At 46.7% G+C, this 23,861-nt stretch overlaps 1 protein-coding gene across 4 annotated transcripts in view; it reads left to right on the top strand.

Moving 5' to 3' along the window:
- The window catches only part of CAMTA1 (calmodulin binding transcription activator 1), a 701,783-nt gene that overhangs the window by 293,169 nt on the left and 384,753 nt on the right, over positions 1–23,861 (top strand). For all 4 annotated transcript variants that reach the window (XM_083628408.1, XM_083628407.1, XM_083628410.1 and 1 more), the window contains exon 4: positions 5,315–5,450. In XM_083628408.1, the coding sequence (XP_083484534.1) occupies positions 5,315–5,450 (136 nt within the window). The remainder of the gene's footprint in view (positions 1–5,314; positions 5,451–23,861) is intronic.

Genomic DNA, 23,861 nt, shown 5'->3' with positions numbered 1-23,861 from the left:
TCTCTCTCTCTCTCTCTCTCTCTCTCTCTCTCTCGTAATCTCAATTTTGATCTCAGTGGGGGAGTAAAGCGATCAGCCTCCCTTTCCCGCCTGCTGCCTTCACAGCAAGACTTGGGCTGCCACACCTGTGTAATTACTCAAGGAGAGGAAAGATGGGGAACTGCCTGTGAGGTCCTTAAGCTTATGTCTTAGTGGGAGGCGAAGGAGGCCCTGGCCACGTTGCCAGCCATGGGGCAGCACAGCTGGGCTGCTTTTAGGTGGCTCTCGTCACCCCCTCATCTTTCTCAGTGGGGCAGCACCTTGAAACATCAGAGGGATGCAGGGATAGGGAAGAAATTCAATTCAGTTCACATTTAAAGGCAAACCTACCTATTGTGTACTTTCCCAAACAGTATGCAAATAGAAACATAAATCATCCTTCACATTTTGTGCTTCTCTGAATTTTGCAATGCAGTTCTTCTCCAGCCAAGTCTTGTCTGCAAAAAATTGCATATATTGGAATAAAGTGAATGCAGAAATGCACCGGTTAGTGAACACAACATGCAAAATCGCTTTCCAGTTTGGAAAAAAATAATTGCAGTTCCAAAATTGTGTATATTAGACAAAATTGTGTACAGAATTAGGAGGAATTCACACTAAAATGCTGCCGAATTTCCACGAGGACTACATGAAAATGTGGAGAACTGAAGACTAGGAAAATGTGAAACTGAGAGAAGCTGAAATGGATAGATTCTTCCATCCCTACACTGACTCAAGGGGGCCTGGGATAGTCAGCTTTTCCTGGAGGTTCTGAGGGCCCCTTGATCTCAGCAATGAGTGGCTCGAGGCTGATGATGCTGAAAGCGCCTTTTAACTGGCACAACATTAAGATATGTGTTAGGAGGTGACGGTCAGAGAAGAGACTGGCACACTTACTGATGCAAGGTGAAACCATGTTCCCATCCCCTTGCTTTGCTAGTGCCAGCTTTGAAGTCAGGGTCATGACTCAGACCTGTGAAAGTTAAAATCTATAAGACCATTTAAAAAAAAATAGAGAAAACAACAAAAGTTTCACAAATGTCTCATTGTAAAAAATAAATAAAAATCTTGAGCAATCACCAGCAAGGCAGCAGGGACCAGACACACGAAGCTCTTGGGAGAGCCAGTGTGATGTGGTGGTTAAGAGAGGTAGACTTGTAATCTGGTGAACCAGGTTTGCTTCCCCGCTCCTCCACATGCAGCTGCTGGGTGACCTTGGGCTAGTCACACTTCTTTGAAGTCTCTCAGCCCCACTCACCTCACAGAGTGTTTGTTGTGGGGGAGGAAAGGAAAGGAGAATGTTAGCCGCTTTGAGACTCCTTCGGGTAGTGATAAAGCGGGATATCAAATCCAAACTCTTCTTCTTCTCTTGCAGGAGGGGTAACAGGAGAAGACCCCATTCCTCAGTAGGGAGATAGTTGGGCACTCATGCCAAGTGGGTTTGGAGGACTTCTTTGAGCAAAACTGAGATAGTGCATGTACAATGCATGTAGCAATACAGCAATCATTTTATTTAGACAGCAATCGCTTTATTTTGCACTATTTGGACTTCCAGGGGAAAGGAATTGGGAGGCAGAGGAGCCCCATCTCACATGGCATCAGATGGTGGGCCAAGCCCTCTGAAGGGACAGTGTGAACAGCCCCCCCCCACTGACCACAAAGTCTGGGGCAGATGGTATAGGACGATGCAGATCGGCAAACTTCTGGACCTCTTGGGGAAGGGCGTTGTGTAGGCTGGGTGCGATGTCTGACAAGACCCACCCACACCTCATGGGACGATGGTGTCATAAGAACATGGGAAGAGACTGCTGGGTTTATTTATACCTTTGAACACTGCTTTTGGGTGCTAAATACCTAAACAAATGGACAAGAATATCTAAGGAGCCCTGCAGCTAGATCAGACCAGTGGTCCATCTAGTCCAGCACTGCGTTCTCAAAATGGCCGACCAGATGCCTTAAGGGGAATCCCACAAGCAGGATCTGAGCACAAGAGCGCTCTCCCCTCCACCAACTGCTTTTCTGAAGCATCACTTCCTTTTACTGTGGAGAGCAGAGCCTCCTCCATCATCTCTAGTAGCCATAACCCATGGATGGAGCTACAAGCAGTCCCCACCCCTCCCAACAGATCTCAAACCCGAAGCGGGTAGGTGCTCCTTCAGGCATCCCTCAAAGTACTTACCTTGCTACTTTTTGCTCCCTGAAAACGGCTGCCTGATCCTGAGCACAGAGAAAGTTTGGGGGTCTTTTACATTCTGGTTAATATATGTGTTTTGGGGTGTGCGGAGCAAGGAGAGAGTGACTTCCTTCCACCCTCAGTTCCTCGCGTAGATTTTGTTTCACTTCCACAACTTCAAGAGATTTACGTGCTCAAATGCCGCCAACTCCAGGTTTTTCCCCAGAAGTTGTTTATGGCAGCAACTGCTGCTAATGTTGTTGTATTTCTTTCTGTTCTTGGTGTTCCAAAGCCAAATTACTGTGACTAATGTACTTCTATAAATTTTTGCAGCCATCTCCATGGCTGCTGTCTGAAAATGATGCACAATCTCTTCTTTGTGAATTCTGGGTTTACTGAGGGCTGTTTTCTTTGTGTGGGGGGTGGGGGGGAGAGGGAAGGATGGCTTGCACAAGAGTGGTATTTCTATTATATCAATTTGCCATATGGTAAAGCGATTGGGGGGTGGATATATAAACATAGGCTGAATGGACGGCGACAGATGTTTATTGGACAAATGGCTGCACCATCCCCTGTAGCTATGCCAAGAAGGACATTTCTGAAAGAAATCTGGGGGCTTCCCTGGAGCTGATGAAGACAGAGCAAAAGCCAGATCTAACACCGACCTGTGTTGGGGGGCAGCAGTGATTCCTTTCTGTTCTGGGGGAAATCGATGCTGGGTTGTTGTTGTTTTAATCTGACTTCTTTATGCTAAACTTCCTTTTTACCTAAATCATGAACGATGGGTTAAGAGAGAGAGAGAGAGAGAGACTCTTTTGAAAAGTATGAGATATTGTGTGGACCATAAACATAATTAGTATAACCCCCCTTTTTTTCTGCTGCTTCCTCCCTATCACCACCCCTCCTGACCCCACCACAAGACTCTAGACAAGCTGAAGAGTCTTTGGACACATCACACAGAATGAGGCAGGAACATTTTTCACAGTTCCTTCTAAGATCACTGGTTAATAGACTGGTTACATTTTTGAATGTAAATAAAGTTATGTGTCTGCTTTAACTTAGCGTTTTAGGGAGAGAGGTTTTTTCAGATCTAACAGTCAGGCTCCGGATCAAAACTCCCCCACTCAGAAATGCGTGTCCCTTTTCAAATGGGCTGCAGACCCCATTGAGACATCACTGGAAATGCTCTTTGCAGGCTGTGAGATTTTTTTTTTACTGTTTTCTCTCTCTCTTCTGTAGGGATGGGAGACAAATTTGGTTTGGCCAACAACTTCTTGTAAATCTCCTTAATTTAATGCAAACCTGCCTAATTTGCACTTCCCCAAAACATATGCAGGGGTGGGGGACAGCAGCTGTACTTTGAAGTTCGTTCATTCTTCCACATTTTGTGGTGGCCCGCTCCAGCCAAGAAATGTGTGCATGAAAATGCATGCAATTAGTGAAAATAACATCCAAAAACATTGTTGTTGTTGTTGTTGTTGTTTAGTCGTTTAGTCGTGTCCGACTCTTCGTGACCCCATGGACCAGAGTATGCCAGGCACTGCCTCCCGCAGTTTGGTCAAACTCATGCTGGTAGCTTCGAGAACACTGTCCAACCATCTCGTCCTCTGTCGTCCCCTTCTCCTTGTGCCCTCCATCTTTCCCAACATCAGGGTCTTTTCCAGGGAGTCTTCTCTTCTCATGAGATGGCCAAAGTATTGGAGCCTCAGCTTCCAAAAACATAGGAGGGGAAATTGCATGCAAAAAAATATGGATACTTGGGAAATGCACTTCAAAATGCTGACAAGTTTTTGTGAGGACTGTTTTTGATAAACTGGGATGAACTGACTAGAAAAATTAGAAGTGGAGAGAAAAACTGGAATGGGCAGATTCTTCCATGCCTGCTCCTCTGCCAGTGCCTGCCTTCCTTGACAGCAATCAGTTGCCAATCAATCAATCAATCAATCAATCAATCAGTTAGTCAATCAATCAATCAACCAACCAATCAATCAACTCTTGACTTTGCATAGTGGGAGGGGGAGGTAACCACCACCAGCAGGAAGTGCTTGGAGGCAGGTAGGCAGGTGCCCCTGTGGATGAATGGGTTGAAAATAATGTTCCTAATCATGATTTTCAATGTGAGTAGGAAGGTTGGTTGGTTGGTTGGTTGGGGAGGAGTGGGATGCGCAAAACCAGCTGGGGCCTTTTGAGCCCTTTGCTTGCTCAAAACCAAGTAAGCAACCCCTGGAATATTTCAAGAAGTTTGGGGGGATGCTCAAGCAGCCCAAATTGTTATTGAGACAAGCTGGGCAGGCATGGGAACATCGCGAAGTGCTGGTGCTACTTCATTGATAGGTGCAGGGAACACCTCCAAAATATGACCTCCCCACCCCACTGCAGTCCAGAATTCCCACACCTTCTGCAGCTCCTTCCTGGTTATGGGGAGGGGAGAAGGAGTTCTGCACAGCTTCCGTCTCCCCTTGGAAGGAGCTTTTGCTGTGTTGGCTTCCTGGGCTTTTAGGATCCCTCCAGCAAATTCTCCCAGATACCTCTTTGTAAAAAAACCAAAGTGTGGCACTTTGGTTTAAAGCCCTTTGCGTACATTATCTGGGCAATCCAATTGTCTGGGTCAGCCTGTCCTCTTATTTGTAGATTGTGTGTGTATTGGGGGCGGGGGAGGACTTTGACAAAGGCCACTGAGCATCTCCATGGCTGTCCTGAGATTTGAACCGAGGGCATCCAGCTCGTAGCTCATGCTCTCTGTCACAATGCTATGCTGGCTTAGTGTGCTGCCTCCTCTGAACTCTCATTCTTAGCCGTTGCACTGCAAGAACTTTGATTGGCAGGTTTCATTCCTTAGGGAGAAATTTCCAGGTGGGCTTTGGGAGAGGCGCAGGGAGGAGGAATACTAGATAGGTGATAATTTTCTGCTGCACGGAGAATGTTTCCTTTCTACAGTAACTGCCGTTGGTCACCATATAGGAGTGAGTTCTCTACCCCTGGTAATTGACGGCTAAACCTCCCTCTCTCTGTGCATGTGTGTGTATGGGACTCACAGCTTTGAAGCAGCAGCATCCCAGGTGTTGGGTGTGAACGCAGATTTGTTCGGCCTCCCTGATGAGCCACCTTCCTTTTGTTTTCCAGGCCTCAGAATGGCTCTATGATCCTATACAACAGGAAGAAGGTGAAATACAGGAAAGATGGATATTGCTGGAAGAAGCGGAAAGACGGGAAGACCACCCGAGAAGATCATATGAAGCTGAAGGTTCAGGGGGTGGAGGTAGGTGCACAAGGCAAGGGGGACTTTATTGCGGGGGCTGCCATGCCTCGTTGCATCAGCTGACCAAGTGGGATGTTGTTGTTTTTCTAAAAAAATGTCGCGTCCATATATATGTATTTTAAAATGCTCTGCTCCACTTACTTGTGAAAGGCTACCTTCATGTGTTACCATAATCCCTGTTATTGTAGGAGAGTCTCATATTGCTGTTAGGGTTTGGTTTGCAAGCAAGAGGTTGTTTCTGTTGGTGTAGGGCTAAACCCAGCACTCTGGAGCAGTGTTCGAAACTCCCATTGTTCTAGGCACATTTTGCGACAGGGAATTTCATTAGCGTGAGCAGTTTCTGAGCTCTGGGAGCGATACTGCGCCTAAGATTTCAGATTAAAACTGCAAAGTGGAAGGAAAAGACCTTTTCCTGCCTCCCCACTTCCAGCTACTCTCTGAAGACTGGAGAAGAGACTCTCTTAAGAATATTGGGGGGTGGGTGGGCAGGGGGAGGACTAGACCATACAAAAAATGAACATAATATTTTGGTTACAGTTCATTCATTTTCAGCTTTGTATTCTTGTTATATATATATATAAAAAGTGGGCCTAGACTTCCTTTGTTGTGCCCTTAACCTAGGTTTAAGGTGCCATTTAGCTCCTAGCTTTCATATCTGAGTTTCTAACACTGCTCTGGAGAGTTCTTGGGACTTGGTTATGGGGCTAATGGAAGCCGCATTTAGGAATCTTAACTGGTTGGAGTTGGAAGGAGTTGTGACAGTTTGGAAGGGACTTGATTCTGTGCTTTTCTCTTGCTGAGCTTTTTGAGTTCTCTTACTCTGGTAAGGGGAGTGTGTGTGTTATGCTTGCGTCTTGAAAGATGAGTGATGCTTTGGGGAATTCTTGTCTCCCTGATGACAGTTTTTTTATGGAAGCTTTTGAAAGCTGTTTATTGCTTAACAGGTTAAAAAAAACCCAACTACCCTTATTGTGATTGAGTTCATTTCTTCTTCTTCTTCTTCATTATCATCATCCTTGCAATTGTGAATTACATCAATGGCGAAAAAGTTTCACAAGTGAGTTACTGGTGATACCAGGGTTGTGCATGCAAGCGAATTTCGATTCGTCCTGCTCTCGGTTTCCAAAATAAGTGCTTGAGAAGAAATGGCTTCTGGAGCCAGGGAAGAGCGACAGCTTTAAAAAACAAAACAGATTTGTTCAGATGTAAAAGAGAGTGTACAAAGTCCCATCAATATAACAGAAGTTTATACGTTGCTGTATTTTATTATTCAGTTGCTTCACAAGGGACTGCATGTCGTGGTTGTGATTGATTCTCCTTGTATTTTAAAGTTTGAGCTTCTGCTACGTTGAGCTAGTTTTGACTTCTTCTTCTTCTTTTTTAAAGGATATAAATATAAAATAAAACATGCGCCTAATACATGTCAGGATTTTAAAGGGATATGATGCCTGGTGGTACCTCTCATCCGCACTGAAATTGCTTTCCAGAATGCTAAGGAGCTGTAATGACCATTAGCCATTAGAGATGTGCTTTTCCCACTCAATACTTAATAATTAAACTGCCCCTAGAGGGATCTGTGGAAACACTGTGTGTGTCACCATCAGACCATCTTAAATTCTAACTCATCCCCCACCCCCGCTGGTGACGCGATTAATGACAGAGCTGAATCTAATTCGGAAAGAGGGTAGCCCCTTTCCATGGCACAAGTCAGATTGGGCGCTGCTGTGGTTTGTGGGGCGTACGGGGGAAGCATTTCCATTGCCACCCCCCTTATTTGCATGTTGCTCTGCTGTGGATCTTGGCCCGAAGAAGTCTAAAGTCCTTTTCAGGCTGCAGATACTGCCTGGCCGTTTCTGAATCTTTGACAAAAGTGGCATTTGGGAAGCGATTGGGTGGGTTTTCTCAGCAGCAGAAGCACGAAGGACTGTGCTCTCTGTGTCTTTCTGCCTAATGACAAGGCAGTGACAAATCAATGGAAAACTCTTGCCGGGCACCCTTCTCTTGCAATTCACTTCGTTCTGTTGCCCATTAAGATGCAGATTATCCTGAGACTCCTCGTTGCCACAGACTCCCAGCTCCCAGACGCTGGGCATTGATTAGGCTGCTCATGAATATTGAAAGCTGCATGTCACTTGCCGGTTCCTCCTGACACAGGGCAATGAGGCGATGGCTGTGTCAACCAGGCAAATGCAACACCCAAGCGGAGAAGCGGGGAGCCCACTTGAGGCCAGAGCTGTAGCTGTCTGCTTTCATGACATACCAGTAGCCCACCAGCCATTTCCCTGTTTGCTATGGTTTCCATTGCCGCTTCATCTTGTGGGAGAAGGACTTCTTACTTGACATATTTTTTTGTGCTGGGGCAGACTGATATTATACCCTCCAACATTCCACTGATTAAAATTGGGGTGTGCATCTTTCGTTGTTCTGTAATTCCAGGATGTCCTGGGAAATTGGGGGTGGTTGTGTGGGACGTGATACTACCCTGGCTCGCGGCCACTTATCATTAGTGCATACGTGCATGGTCAGATCCACTGCTTCCTCCAGGGTCTCAGCCCCCACTGCAGTGGGGTGCATGGCTTCTGCCAGCCTGTTTCCCTAGTAATGTGCAGAAAGAAAAACAAGTGCCTTCTTTGCACAACGCATATCTGAGTTACAAAATTCACTGTGGCAAGCTGTATTGCTGGCTGACTTTGATGGTTTTTAGAGGGGTTTAGACAAATTGCAACAGGGACGCGGGTGGCGCTGTGGGTTAAACCGCAGAGCCTAGGACTTGCTGATCAGAAGGTCGGCGGTTTGAATCCCCGCAACGGGGTGAGCTCCCATTGCTCGGTCCCAGCTCCTGCCAACCTAGCAGTTCGAAAGCATGTCAAAGTGCAAGTAGATGAATAGGTACTGCTCCGGTGGGAAGGTAAACGGCGTTTCCATGCACTCCTCTGGTTCACCAGAAGCGGCTTAGTCATGCTGGTCACATGACCCGGAAGCTGTACGCCGGCTCCCTCAGCCAATAAAGCGAGATGAGTGCCGCAACCCCAGAGTCGGTCACAACTGGACCTAATGGTCAGGGGTCCCTTTACCTTAGACAAATTGCACTCATGCATCCGAATACCATTTGCAGCAAGCCATGGGGGGATGTTCTTGTGCTCAGGTCCCGCTTGCCGGTTTCCTACCGGCATCTGGCGAGAACAAGATGCTGGACTAGATGAGTCATTGGCCTCATCCAGCAGGCTCTTCTTAGGATCTTAATGGAGGGGATAAGGCTGTCTTCTGCCTCCAGTGTAGAAGGCAGTGTGTCTCTGAATGCCAGTTTCTGGGGATCAAAGCTACCAAGACTGCAGTCGTGGTCAGGACCTGCTTCGCATCTGGGCATCTGGTTGGCCACTGTCAAAACAGGACGTTGGACCAGATGGGCCATTGGCCTGATCCAACAGGTTTTCCTTATGTTCTCAAGGGAGGGATGAGATACAATGGCTGTATTCGACCTGTAGCAGGCAGTATGTTTCTGAATGCCAATTGCTGGGGATCGCAACTGGGGAGAGCGCTACTGCATTCAAGTTCTGCTTGTGGAGCATCTGGTTGGCCACTATCAGGACAGAATATTGGTCCAGATCAGTGTTTCCCAGCCTTGGGTCTCCAGCTGTTTTTGGACCACGACTCCCATGATCCCTAGCTAGCAAGACCAGTGGTCAGGGATGATGGGAAAACAGCTGGAGACAAAAGGTTGGGAAACACTGGTTCAGATGGACTATTGTGACCTCATCTCTCTGGGTATTCTTATTCATTTGTTCAGGTGTTTTTATGTAGCATCCTGAAGTGTGGTACAAAGGTATAAATAAATTAAACCATATTAACATTGCAAAAATACACAAAATGACAACCCTCCAAGTCATTGGCCACCCCATGCAGGGGGCACAGAAATACTGACCCTGATGATGTCTTTTGCTGAATGTTTTTTAGGAGGCATTTTGGGTGGGTTTCCCAAACTTGGGTCTTCGGCTGTTTGGGGACTATAGTTCCCATCATTCCCGACCACTGGTCCTGCTAACTAGGGATGGTTGTAGTTGTAGTCCAAAAACAGCTGGAGACCCAAGTTTGGGAAACCCTGATCTAGACTTTCAGGGTAATCAGGCCCTCTGCCACTCACACAGGTTCTCAGTCCCCCATCTCCTCTGAGCAATCACATCTGGGCCACCAAGCCAGGGGAACCAGGCTGTTCAGTGCTCCTATACCATTCAGAAAAGACATGACCCGCCCCCCCGGGGGGGGGGAGTATTTACATGTGGGATATCTGTTAGCATAGCATCACTCGGAAAGTGAGGAGCCTCCTTGTGTGTCAGCGGTGTTTGTCAGGTGGAATTTGCCCAGACTTCGGGTTGCCATTAGAGCTTTCTTGAAACGTCTGAGATGAAGGAGCGAGGTATGCTTATTGAATTGTACAAACCCGAAGGAGCTGAAAGCACTCTGAGGGATTAGATTAAAAATCAAGCAAAGACGGATTTTGCATTGCTGCGGTTCCTTCCACATCGAGTTTACTTGTCGATTCAATAGGAGCAGACTGGCGGCGGATTCGACCGCCAGCTCCTTCTGCTCTCAGTCAACCTCTCAGTCAAAGAGGGACGGTGAGACCAGAGGAGAGTGTTTTTGCACTTAGTCCAACCTTTCCCAACCTGGTGCCCTCCAGGTCGCCCCTGACCACTTGTCAGGATGGCTGGCTAGGGATGCTGGAAGCTGGCGTCCCAACAACATCTGGAAGGGAGAAGGTTGGTCTAAGTGTTTGACATATAACCAGATTTAATGGTGAGCTGGGGTTGTTGGGGTTTTTTAAGCACGTGCATCAGTTGACATCTTTGAAGGGGTGGAAGGAGGCATTGTCAGATTTCTGGATGACCAGAAAGTGAGTGAGTGAGAGAGAGAGAGAGAGAGAGAGAGAGAGAGAGAGAGAGAGAGACTGATTCTTTAGGAGGCAGAATGGATAAAATCCAGAATAACCTTGGACTGAGTGGTAAGTGGGTTGGGACTAACCGACTGGAATTCAAGGGATACCAATGGAAAGCTCTTGATTTAGGCAAAGCAAAAACCAAGGAGCGGAGAGCCCCGCCTTGGCAGTTTTCCCTGGGGCACTTGGGGCAGCGGCAGCAGCAAGGAGACCAAGAAGACTGTCTGTTCTCACTCTGCATGTGCTGTTAGATCTTCATCAGAGGTCCAGCTTCCTTGATGTGGAATAGGTTAAAAAGGTAAAGGTAAAGGTACCCCTGCCCATCAGGGCCAGTCGTGACCGACTCTAGGGTTGCGCGCTCATCTCGCTCAAGAGGCCGGGAGCCAGCGCTGTCCGAAGACACTTCCGGGTCACGTGGCCAGCGTGACGAAGCTGCATCTGGCGAGCCAGCACCAGCGCCGCACATGGAAACGCCGTTTACCTTCCCGCTAGAAAGCGGTCCCTATTTATCTACTTGCACTTAGGGGTGGTTTCGAACTGCTAGGTGGGCAGGAGCTGGGACCGAACGATGGGAGCTCACCCCGTCGCGCGGGGATTCGAACCGCTGACCTTTCGATCAGCAAGTCCTAGGCTCTGTGGTTTAACCCACAGCGCCACCCGTGTCCCTGTGGAATAGGTTACCTGAAGGTAAAAACACCCTGAATGAAACAACGCCTTCAATTGCTTAGCAACTTGCCCTCCTCCCCACATTTACGCAGTCCCAGCAGTGACATTATGCCTTTTACGGCTTCATTCTCACTGTAATTGAATGAGATGGTCTTTATGTGGACTTTTACAGGGAGGACTAGCAGGGGAAAGGGGCTCCCATCTGCAGCAGGGCACTTGCCACATTAGGTATTAAGAGGGCTAAAAATAATGGCTCTGACAAACAACTCCGGCTCTGATTTGCTGCCAGAGGAGGAACTCTTTATTGGGGTTGACAGAAGGCTCATAAAAAACACAGTGCTGAAGGGAGGCCAATGAGGAACATGGGAGAGGTGTCAGCTGGTCCGAGGGGACCCCAAAGCTTTCAGAAGTACAACGTATCTTCTTTTCTAAAAAGATCTAAGGTGTGTCCCCTCAAGAAAAAGCGTTACAGTGAGGACTGAGCATGCTCAGTAGCCACGGAATGTTAAGCGTCAGTGGGAAAAGAAAACAGAAAACCCATGGAATGTCCCTGAACAAAACCACCCTTTGTTAGAGAATCAGGGCGAAACACACACTGCAACACTTTGTTGCAGGTCCCCAAAGAATTTCATACTGTGGGATAAATGCCCCAAGAAGACAGCAGGTTCACAAATACTAACGCCAGATTTGCAGGGGGTGGGGGAGCTATGCAAGCCAGTTGTGCATGTGATCTGTTGCGATGATTGAGACCGGCGCTGCTTTGAATGGGGGAACACGATGTGCAATTAAAATAATTAATTGTGCCATGATGAACAACAACCATTTGTGTGCATGGTTGGGTTTGTGAACATGACGCGCGATTGCTGTTGTTTTACATTGCCTCGGGTGGTTTTATTTTTATTATTATTACAGAAAGGTGATTCATAAGCTTTACAAATGAACGAAGTGCAGGTTATGCTCAAGTGATACATGAGAAGGAGAGGGATCAATCTTTTGACAACCACATCTCTGCGTTGGTGAAGAAATGCTCTAATTGTGGGGTTGTCAGCCGTGTGTTGGGAGGTGGAGTTGCTCGTGAATAGACAGGGCCAAACTGCACCGATTGCTTTAAAGGTTTTGATTTGCTGTTGGAGGTGGGAGAGACGGCCAGAGCAAAGATCCCCAAAATTTGAAGTGGGCACTCAAGTGGCAGTTTGATGAGGCTTCCTCAAGTCAGACCATTGATCCATCTAACACTGGCAAGCGCTCTCCAAGGTTTCAAGAGGATTCCCAGCCTTTTTGAGGCTGCCAAGCGTTGAACCTGGGGTCTCCTGGGGTTGCAAAGCATGCTCTCTACCACAAGGAACAAATGGTTGCACACACCCAATCTCTGAGCAGTGAGAGGCTCCATGGGCGCCTGTACTTGCCCAGGGTTCGGTTTCCTTGGAAGGAAGGTCAATGGAGACTGTGGTGTCTTTAGGACATATGGTTTTATTTGCACATACATACAAGCTGAGCATAGGGTGGAGGGGCTCACAGCATGGCTCTCCCCATCTGGTTTCCAGTGAAGCCACAAGTTTTGGGTCCAGCTTGGAGCAAGACAAGCCTTTGTGTCTCCCCAGCTTCCAGCATCAGCCAAACACTCTCTCTCTCTCTCTCTCTCTCTCTCTCTCTCTCTCTCACACACACACACACACACACACACACACAGCCCACCTTGCCTTATTCCCAGGTGGGGTGGGAAAAGCCCCCCCATTTGTCTCCATGGCAACAGAGCAACATCCTTGGGTATGCAAGTGCCAGGTACTTAGCTGAGCAGTGAAGACTATTACCCCATCATTCAGCCCGGACACTGAGGTCCCGCGCCGAGGGCCTTCTGGCGGTTCCCTCACTGCGAGAAGCCAAGTTACAGGGAACCAGGCAGAAGGCCTTCTCAGTAGTGGCACCCACCCTGTGGAATGCCTTCCCACCAGATGTCAAAGAGAACAACAACTACCAGACTTTTAGAAGAAATCTGAAGGCAGCCCAGTTCAGGGAAGCTTTTAATGTTTGATGTATTACTGTATTTTAATATTTGGTTGGAAGCCACCCAGAGTGGCTGGGGAAGCCAAGCCAGATGGGTGGGGTATAAATAATAAATTATTATTATTATTATTATTATTATTATTATTATTATTATTATTATTTGTTTGACTTCTTTCCTGTTACAGCTTCTACCTCATGTAAACAGTACCATAGGCTTGGAAGGGGCCCATAGGTATCTTCCAGACTGATCCCCCGAATTCACAACACTGTGGAGGTGCCTTATAGTGAGTCAGGTCATCTTCTTCAGTTCTGCCTACACCAAGAATACCCAACATGCTTCCCTCTCCTTGTCCGTGGACCACAACTCCCATCATGCCTGACCACTGTCTGTGCTGACCAGGCCTGACCAGAGCTGCTGATTCTTCATCCTTGCTCTGCACTGATTGGCTCTGGTTCTGCAGGGTCTTTCCCATCCCTCCTTGGAGATGCCTTCTTCCTGCAAAGTAAGCATTCTACCCCTTCCCTTAAGGCATTGGAAGCTGCCTTATACAGAGCCCCGGCTGCAGGTCCATGTAGCTTAGTGTTGTCTACACTGGCTGGCAGCAGCTCTCTGAGGTTTCAGACCGGGAGTTTTCCCAGTCCTTACCTAGGAGATGCTGGAATCTGGGAACTTCTCCATTCAGAGTAGGTACTCAAGCCCTGAGTTTTGACGCTGCTCAGTGAGTGTGTGTTGCTGTGGCCCAGGAGACTGGGAGATTCCGGGGGGGAAGGGTTCCTATTCATTCCCTGTCTCCCTGTTGCTTTGCTAGCTTACATGGCCTGCAGTCCTTTAAAACAAAACAAAAACAAAAAAAAGAGGAGAAAAGATTTTAGGCGGCAGCCCCATCCATGAGGATTCACTTGGCCCTGCTGTATTTATATCTCTTGGCAGAAGCTGCCGAAGATTCCCCCAAATCATCGTCCTCCTTGAACTTCTAATTAGTTAGAATCCCTGGTGGTGTGTTCATAATCAATTTGCCATAATTAAAAAATTCAGCTAATAAATAGAGGTAAAGCTGAATGTTTGAAGGCGCACCGTCGTCTTTCTGGGCTGACACGGCGCTGAATTTACAGCTGGGTGGTTTAGTTAATGGGCCTGCCTTATTCTTTGTGCATAAAGTTCTATAAATATCCAGGAATGATGTGTTTTGAATGCAGAATGGACCTCCCCCTTCTTGTTTGGGGTGGGGGAAAAGAATAAAAGCATTGAGTGGTGGGTTGTTGTTTTTTAAATGTTAATGCTCGGTAAGAGATGCTTTTAATGTAGAAAATGACTAAAGAAATAAAGTAATAAGATGGATTTTGTCATTTAATTTGGATAAATGTTGGGGCCAGGCTTTCTGAAGGACCCTGCCTCACTATATGAGCCTGCCTGGGCTTCTGAGGTCTTCGTGGCAGGCTTTCTCTCAGTCCTGCCACCTGAGACAGGGCCTTCTTGGTGGTAGCTCCCAAATTATGCAACTCGCTTCCACAGGAGGCTAGGCTGGACCCCTCTCTGCTTTCCTTTAGCTGGCAGGCAAAAGTTGGAGAAGCAGGTGCCAATTCTGCAGAGAAAGAATGGTTTTGGGAAACTGGAGGGCAGGTTTAGCACAGCACTAGCTGGGGATTGTGAGTAGGGAAGCTATTCTGGGGCGAGGAAGGAGGTTTTGCTAAGGAGAAAGCCTAGATGATGGCGGAGGAACACAACATCATGGCAATGTGTAACCTCCTTCCTTAGAGGCAGTGTACCACAAACTAAGCAGTTCTGTGAACATCAAATTGGTGCTGCTGCTGGTGAGCTTCCTGGAGGCAGTGCCGCAGCTACGAAGGGCGGGGTAGCCGGGTTTCTTGACCTGGGTGAAACCTCCAGAGGGGTGCCATTGAGACTCCTGGCCTCTGTGTGTGTGTGTACGCAAATCCGTGCAAGGTGTGTGTGCCAAACTGCGTCTTTGACCCAGGTGAAAAAAAAGGCTAGTTTTGCCCCTGCCGGAAGCATCAGGCTGATTGCCATGTGAAGAAATATATGGCACTAAAATGATCCCTTTGGCCTTACCAGCTGCAGAGCTCTTCTTGCATTTCTTTGGAATCTGGAACTAGAATCTGATCTCCTCCAAAGAGGCCAGACCAGGAACTTTCAGGTAGTAATTGCTTTTGCGGTTGTTGAATTGAATTGCTGGGTGTGTGTTGTGACCTGTCCTGGGAACGTTGATTGATGAAGGGCAGGCAAAATATACGAGAAATGTTGATGGATTCTGCCAGTGTCTAAACAGAAAATTCTCAGGGGGGAGGGGGTTCATACCTCAAGTGGGACAGTTTGCCAATTTCGTATTCTTGCCTTCAGGGCACCCATGCAACTGGGAACCCATGTTTCTTTAAACGAGCTCTGGAGTCAGTATTTTGTGGCACGTTCAATACATTCTGCTTTCTTTATAGCTGCGCCATACCTGTTTTGAACTTCATTAAAACAAAAAAAATCACTGAGATGGGGGGAAAGTGGCCGCACAGTGTCATTTTTGCATGCAAGCCTTTCATTATTATTGTTACAATACAGATCTCCCTGTATGGATGGATGCAAAAAAGAGAGAGAAGTTTTCTTATTGCTTGGTAAGCGCTAGAACATTTCTGTCAAAAAGGGGGTGGGGGGAGGGAGGAAACCAGCCCACAAAAGGCTTTTGTGGTGTTTCAGTCTAACTATTACATGCAGGCTGGATGTTGCATTGCCAGGATAACCTTGGTGATAATAGGATATTATTATTACCAACACAGCTTGGGAGCAAAGGAAGCCCTGCCTGAGAACACGCTGCCTTTTTATTTTATTTTCCAAAGCCACCCCCAGTTTGCAAGTGACCAGTGGGGCTTTTCTGGCATTCTGTATGTAAAGGATCCCCAGCTGGATCCAAAATTGCAGGAATATATGCTGGCATTACTCAGTTCCTTGCAGCTGTCGGCAAAACGCACTCCCGGGTTATTACCGGAGGACGAAGCAACTTGTGAGACCAGAGCTAATCTTGCAAAACTATTCCTAGGATGCTCTGATCTGCTTTAATTTAACATGGGTCTTTCTCTCCATCGGAGGTGAGCTGTGTAGTTTGCAAACTAATTAGGTTCATGTTGTTCAGACCGGCTGCTTAATGCATTTCAGCAAAATAGAATGAGGGCCACTTAGAGGAGGAGGCTGGGTGGCTGATTCGATGCAGCCACACTGAGCTGGCCTTTGCAAAAGATGGTGCTTGGCTCAACACCCAAAAGATTTTGTGTTAACGGAACAGCTTGGTCTCATTCCAAGACCACCTTCTGCCTCCCCCCACCAGGCTGCAGGCATTATGGCTGTGGTAACTGGACGTTTTTGTCCAGGGGGCTATGATCCCTCTGGGGGCCATGTGTGCTGCCTCCCCGTTCTTCCCCATTCTTAGCTCATAAGGATCCCTGCTAATCAAGTTATCAATCAAATGATGGGGAGGAGGTGATTTGCGTCCCTATAAGGGCACCAAGCGGGATGCGGGTGGCTCTGTGGGTTAAACCACAGAGCCTAGAGCTTGCTGATCAGAAGGTTGGTGGTTTGAATCCCCGTGACGGGGTGAGCTCCCATTGCTCAGTCCCAGCTCCTGCCAACCTAGCAGTTCGAAAGCACATCAAAGTGCAAGTAGATAAATAGGTACCGCTCCGGTGGGAAGGTAAACGGTGTTTCCGTGCGCTGCTCTGGTTCGCCAGAAGTGGCTTAGTCATGCTGGCCACATGACCCAGAAGCTGTACGCCGGCTCCCTCGGCCAGTAAAGCGAGATGAGTGCTGCAACCCCAGAGTCATCCGCGACTGGACCCTAATGGTCAGGGGTCCCTCTACCTTTACCTTTAAGTGTGCCAAGCTGGCAGGAGAGTTTTAAACCTCTCTGGCTATCAACACGTCCCCCTTTCTGTCACCACCAACAAAAGCATTGGGGGGAGGGCAGTGGAAAAAACTGCTCTGTGTTATATTTATTTTTTGGAGGGGCACATCATGCCTGTGGACTAGGAGTTAGCCACCCCATCATGGTAGAATATAGATTGCTGTCATCCAGTCCTAGGTAGGCTATAATCCATGGGGCACTGGCCAAGCACTGCAGGATACTGGCCTTGTGCAGGTAGTGGTGGGACATCCCTTTCAGGACCAAGGACAGGTCCCAAAGGAAAGAGTTGTTGTCCTCCTGCAGACACTCAGGCACTAAAGCAAAGAGGCCAGCCTTGACCTGAAAGGTGTTGTGGCCTCCCGCTGAGCCCTCTAAGAGCTGCAGGGAGTCATCTAGGTGTGGACATGGCAGCCCACCTGACTCCAGTTGCCAGAGGACTCTTGAAGATGCTTCAAGTGCAAGGTCTCATATTGGTTTGGGGTCATTGCTCGCTCCCATCTGGAGAGATCCCTCAACTCTGAAGGTGCTGTCATAGGAAGCTGAGGGATTGAGAGACATGGCAACCAATGTACCTTTGTGGTAGCAGCAATGCTAGAGCCTGTGCCTGAACTTGTGCGGAGAGTTGTGGCATGACAGTTGAAATCGGGGTCTGGTCAGCTCCTCAGAATTCAGGCATCCCAGTTTCCTGTGAAGTATGTGGGTGGTATTCAACTACGTTTTACTGAGAGTAGACCTGTTGAAACTAACAGACCTAGCTAAGTTATTCTACTTAATCGCAGAGGGTCTACTTTGAGACAAAATTAGTTGAGTTCCACCCAATGTTTTCAGAGTCTCAGACCATGAACAAAGACCCCTCTCTCCGCATCACACACACACTGACAAGTTATGCAAATGTGAGGATAATAGTGCTGGCCTGCCTTAAAGGGTTATTTGTAAGGATTCCTCAGTTAACGCATGCGAAAGCTCTTAAAGTGCTCTCTAAATGCTAGGTGGTGTTATTACCCTATGCTCTGAATGTTCCTTTGGCCTGATGCAGATTTCAGTGAAATGCAAAATGGTTAGTGAAATGCAAATGGTTAGCCAAATGCAGCCAAAAAGTGGAATCCTGGCCATTTACCCAGGAGTAAGTCCTGCTGAACTCAGCGGAGCTTCAGGCTAGCCCAGGATTGTGCTGTAATTTCATTTACATTGTGCTCTTAATACACTGCTTTTCAAAATAGATGCACAAAGCAGTGTACAGTATAAAGACTCGTAAGATGACAGGTGAAACCAGTAACAGTAGAAATAAGCAACTCAGATGAGGTTCATGACTGGTATGATCTCAAAGAAGAGGTGGAGCAGGAGGGATTTTACCTGCATCTGAAAGCATCCAGTGAGGAGGATTCAGGTACACCTAAGAGTGGAAAACATCCCACATGTTGGGGCAATGACTAAGAAGGCCCTGCCTAGTAGATTTTCTGACCTTTCCCTGGAGATCTCGAAAAGGGAGTGGCTCTTAGGGTAGATTACACATTTTAAAATTGCACCTCAAATTAGGTTTGCAAACATAGTAATAAGCAACACCGTAGAAGAGACATCATGCACAGGTACTTGCTTGTCCAAGTCAAAAGATGAGCAGCAGTAATTTGAATGTCTTGAATTTTACAAATAGCCTTCAAGGGCAGGCCTACATGGAAAGTGCTCTACAGTAGTCTAATCTGGACATTGCTAAAGCACCAGTGACAGTGACAAAGTTTTTGGTCAGCAGCTTTTGAGAGAAGTTAAGGGGAGGTGAAATGGTGGGAAATATTATTATTATTATTTTTATTTACTTAAACCATTTCCTCCCACTCTTCAGCCCCAAAAGGCTCCCGGAGTGGCTGACAGTCAGGTGTTGTGGCAAGACATTCCTTGCCCACCGGCCTGCAGACATGGCACAAAAGGAAAGAGAACTGGGAGGGAGAAGGAGAAAATCAAGCTATTTGAAACTAAGAGCCTTTGTAGAGACCAGACCAGCTGAAATAGAAAGCTTTCCAGGAGAGGAAGAGCAAAATGCCACACGTATTTCCGAACAGCTGATGGGGAGGCCCTGCCATCTTCCTGCCCCCAGATTTTCTTCCGTCTCCTGTAGGGGCCCTCTGAAGTGAAGATGGGATTTAAAATTCCCAGGATTGGAGTTGAGAGGGGAGAGAGAAAGATAGAAGCCCCTTGCTTGCCAGTGCATTTATTAAGGAGAGAGCGCCTGCCCCTTAGGACACATATATTAGTCTTTCCTGTTTTAAGCATTTACATGACAGTAGGAGAAAAGCCTCAGTCTGTTTTCTGTAATCTGCGTGGTCATAAATCCTGCACCCTCGGTGGTGATGGATGTGAGAGGCAGGGGTTTATTACAAGGAGTGTTTAAAAAATGTTGACTCTTCACAAATTGATTATTTGGGATTTATTTCAGAAAATATTTGCCACGGCGTGTGATATACTGAACTTACGGTCATTACGGCTCCTTAACGATTCACGCATCAAAGGGCACACCAGGGAAATCGGAGAGCTCCTTTTACAGTTTCTGAAGGGGGAATATGGATTATTATTAATTCTCAAATGGGCCTCCCGAGGATCTCTTCAGAAGGGGACGTGCATATCAATAATCCCCCTTTCTGTATTGGGGATCCTAATGTATTCATACACGGAAACATAAATTAAAAGCAAACACTTTTTCTCTTGTGGCAGGTTGATGCTCTAAGTGCTTGAGGGAGAATGTCTTTGAGCTTTGCCAAATACATAACACCCAAACTGTTTTAAACCACTTCACTTCCTTTTCTCGGAACTCATAATAACGTTTACGGAGACAAATTCCTGGGAGCTGGTGGTTTAAGGAGCCCTTTGAGCCAGTAAATGGAGCTTCCAGGTTCAGGGGCAGTCTACCTCTGCTTGGCGCAAGCAGCAGGGAGAGGGCACTTCTTCTTTTTGCTTTTCTTCTCGGGTTCCCAGAGGATCTGCCCGGCGATGGTGGCGGTGGTGGGGGTGGTGGCGGTAGAGAGAAATGCTGAACTAGATGGGCCATTTTATTTCTATTGCAGAGCAGGGATTGCCTTTGAGGGACTGCTCTGTGTTTGTTTAGAAAATGAAAATACTTTCAATACCAGATGGAATTGCTTGATGGTTTTAAGCAGCCCCAGAAGGGTCGGAGATGGCAATAAATCCGCAAAGAAGTAAAGAGTCTATTTCTTTGTCTGTCTCTTTTCAACTAATTCCTCTTGAAACATATTGTGAATGGGCTGAGTTATAACAAAAGCCACAGAGGGAAAAGCCGAGAGGCAGGCAGAACCAGCCTCGACATGGGCTTTAACTGGGAGAAAGATGCAAAGCAACTTCTTTTTTGCCTTCCCCCACCCCCACCCTTTTTACACTCAATTAGTTTCCACGCTGCGCCGGGTGCAAACTTCGATTGGAGAAGGTTTTTTTCTTCTTCTTCCCCCTGTTTGCTTTTTTACATGATTAAGAGAGATGAGATGAAATAAATTGCATGAATTACCCACTGTGGTTGCTGCCTTCCAGCTTTCTTAAGGAAACCTTCCGGTGACTTTCTAATCTCAACTTTTGGAGCTTTTGGCATTTTCCGTAGGGTTGGTTTTGCTATTGGTGGAGGAAGCGACAGCTGTTGAGTTCCAAAGAGGCGTTATTGTCGCAGACACCTACATAAGGACAGCATAAGCCACCAACTTAGATGGCTTTGGAAGACGATGGGACCAATTCGTGGAGGGGCAGGGCTATCAACAGCTGCCAGCCACAGTGGCTATGCTCTGCCACCATGGTCAGAGGCAGTAAAGGGTTATTCTTATGCTCTCACATTCTTAACTGCCTTGCTGAAGTCCAGCATCTGGCCAGGTTCCCCCAGATACTCATGAGCCAGGCATGAAGGCAGCATCCTGCCCCATTGTCCATCCCCTCTAAGGACTGGTGCCAGAGCCATGCTGCTTGTCTGGATGTTCCAGCAGACCTCTTTGCCTTGTCCTCCTCCATGAATCGGTTGAATCCCCATCCAAGTTAGCAACCATCACGGCATCTTCTGGTAGACAATTCCATTGAGTCTCTTTTCTCTTCCCTCTTCATTCCCCCCCCCCTTTGTCTATTAGATTGGCAAGAATGGTCTTGTTCTCTGTATAGCACTTAGAAAATTGTAGGGGTTTATTAAATGTGGTGTTGTTGTAGTCGATGATGATCTGCGGAATGCCTGCCAGTACCTATTGGCCAGTTCCAGTGCCACCACTGTTGACTAGGAACACAGTCATTTCCAACAAATGGTCCAGGTTGTTTTTGGTTGTTTTTGTGAGTTTCTTTTATTCTTAATAGTACTACTACTAATAAACCTTGGCTGATCCCTTCTTTGCCAAACTGTACAGGTGTTCCTGTTTGTCTTGTGAATGAAAACTAGAAAGCACCGTCTTCTCCCCCCCCCCAACCTTGGAAATGTGTCCTCCCTCTCACCCATTTTCTCTCTCTGCCTGTCCTGTTTCCTTCCAGAAAGTTTTCTTCTTCACTTAGCTGCGCTCCCCTGTAGCAACTTGACCTCATCTGCCCACCAGTTGCCGTGGGTTAAGGATGAAGCTGACATACGTCTGAGGTTGAAATCAGGAGTGAGTGATTCGTCCTGACTGAAAGCAGGATTTTGCTGGAAGTTGGCTCCTGAGGGGGTGGGCGGAAGCCAGACACAGATACCATCAGTTGCTGGAGACCTTGGGCATCTGAGTTAGCATCTTGCTCCAATGAAATCTGGAGTCCTACATAATGATGTAACCAGGTAGTTTTCACCAGCCACTTTGATTGTGATGGGTGTTAGGAATGTGGCTCTTAAGGGCATGCAGTGCCGTGGGCGTAGCCAGGATTTTTGTGGGGGGGAGGGAACAGGCTTTTGTTGGGGGTGCAGAACCTCAGCTTTGCATTGATTTGTATTGATTTTGGGGGGACAGCCGCCCCTCTGCCCCCCTTTGGCTATGTCCATGCTTGCCTCTTGGTAGAATCCAGTTTTCCACAAACCATAGAGGTTCCTGTCTTGAGGATCTTGTATTCAGGGTGTTCCTGTCTGGTGTGTCCTGGGGAGTGCTTGATTCAACTGGCCCCCAACCATTCCAGTCTATGGGCTTCTTGTAGCTGAAATTGTGATAAAGGTGGAGAATCACCTGGTGACCTTGGAGGGTTTTTTGTTTTTTTGTTAATGGGTCTGCTTGTGCAAGAGCTGTTTTGATGGTGATGCTACAGTCCCCTGCTTTGATAAGAGCACGGTGGTGGCGCACAAATGGATTTTGGGCTCAGGGCTCGTTTATACACCCCTGCCCCCCTCCCCATTGTGTTGATTTCCTGCTATGCAAGCAGGATGGAGGCTCAAGAAAACTGAGCACTCTGGAAAACATTCTCTCTGCAGCAATAAAGCAGAAAGGGGGGGGATGAAGCCTCTGCACCCCAGTCCCACTCCCACGCTGGAAGAATTTGTCTCCTTGCTCTTGGGATGTTTTTTTGCTGCAGTAACATTTATGGAGGGATGTTAAGACCCAGCTCTAGTGCGCTTGGGCTGCTCAACATTTTGCCTTCTGAATTTCACTGAAGGATAAGCAAGCGAAGAGGCGAACATCTGCTGGAAAACATTTAAGCAGCAAAAAAGTGTTTGTCTTGCAGAATATTTCAGGAAGCGCATTTAATTTATTTTGCTTAATTATCTCTCCTTGCATTTTTAATGTCCTTTAATACAGTTACGTTAAGCACTGCAGTGTCAAGATACTTAGAGTCCCCTTCTAATACATCCCGAATGAGGTGATTAAATTGCTTCTCTAACATGGCTTTGCAAAAAATTTATATATCTGTATCTCTCTCTCTCTCTCTCCCTCTCCCTCTCTCTCTCTCTCTCTCTCTGTATATACGTTGTGCATCATCACAGGGAGTGGGGGAACTTGCATAACCCTTTGAATCGAAAGGTCACCGTAAGTTTATAGAAGACAAAAAGGGAAATACTGTCCTCTTCCACTTAGGGATTTTTAAGCAATGAAATAATGCAATGAGTACATCTGCAAATTTGTGAAATAATTTTTTCAGTGCTGAGATCGATATATATTTTGTTAGTAATTTGTGTCTTGTAAATTTAAGTAATTTCTCTGGCAAATCCATTTTTAAACTTGTGAGCTCAATATTGAATGGATTTTCATTCTTTGCGGTAAATACTCGCCATGTGTCTCCCATCTGTGTTTTCAGAATTGCAAGAAAATTATTAATAGAAGGGGAAGAAGAAAAGAAGAACGCAGGAGTGTTGGGGAAAATATCCTGTCTCCCGTTTTATACTCCCTAATGCATCTCAAATAAATATTGCGCTTTCATGTTACATCTAGCAGCATAAATTATACAACTCATTATCTTTGCTTAGAAAACCCCCAGCAAAATTTTGGCTCTCAGATGCTGAAATTCCTGATAGGCTCCCTGTAATTTAGTTTATTACTGACTCACCTTTTTTATTATTAATTCCCAAGGAACTGCATCTCTGTTGCTCAAACCTCTGGGAATAGGGTTGTTTCCTAGAGAGAAATCTCACTTTAAAAATAAATAAATAAATAAAAATTTTGTTCTTTAGCACTAAGCATGGAACGGCTCTCTCTGTGGCTCATTCTTCTTTGCAATATTCTTTTGCTGCTGTTTTCTATTTATTGTTGGGTTGTTGTTGTTGTTTTGCAAATCTAGCATGCCTGCTAGATTTTTCTATTAACCGTCCATCCTTTTTGCTGCAAAGTTTTCCTGGTGGATTGTAGGAAGAGCAACAAAAGAGTTCTGTGGCATCTTAAGGCATAAGAAATTTTATTACAGCGCAGGCTTTCCTGGACTACAGTCCACTTTATCAATCACATGAAGTGTTATGCTGTGTTCATAGCTATACACAGATCCCCCCCTTTT

Source organism: Podarcis filfolensis, assembly GCF_964270895.1.
Source record: "Podarcis filfolensis genome assembly, chromosome: 8".
NCBI classification, from domain to species: Eukaryota; Metazoa; Chordata; class Lepidosauria; order Squamata; family Lacertidae; genus Podarcis; species Podarcis filfolensis.
Note: the sequence above shows the minus strand (reverse complement) of the source record. Positions and strands in the feature narration are given on the sequence as shown.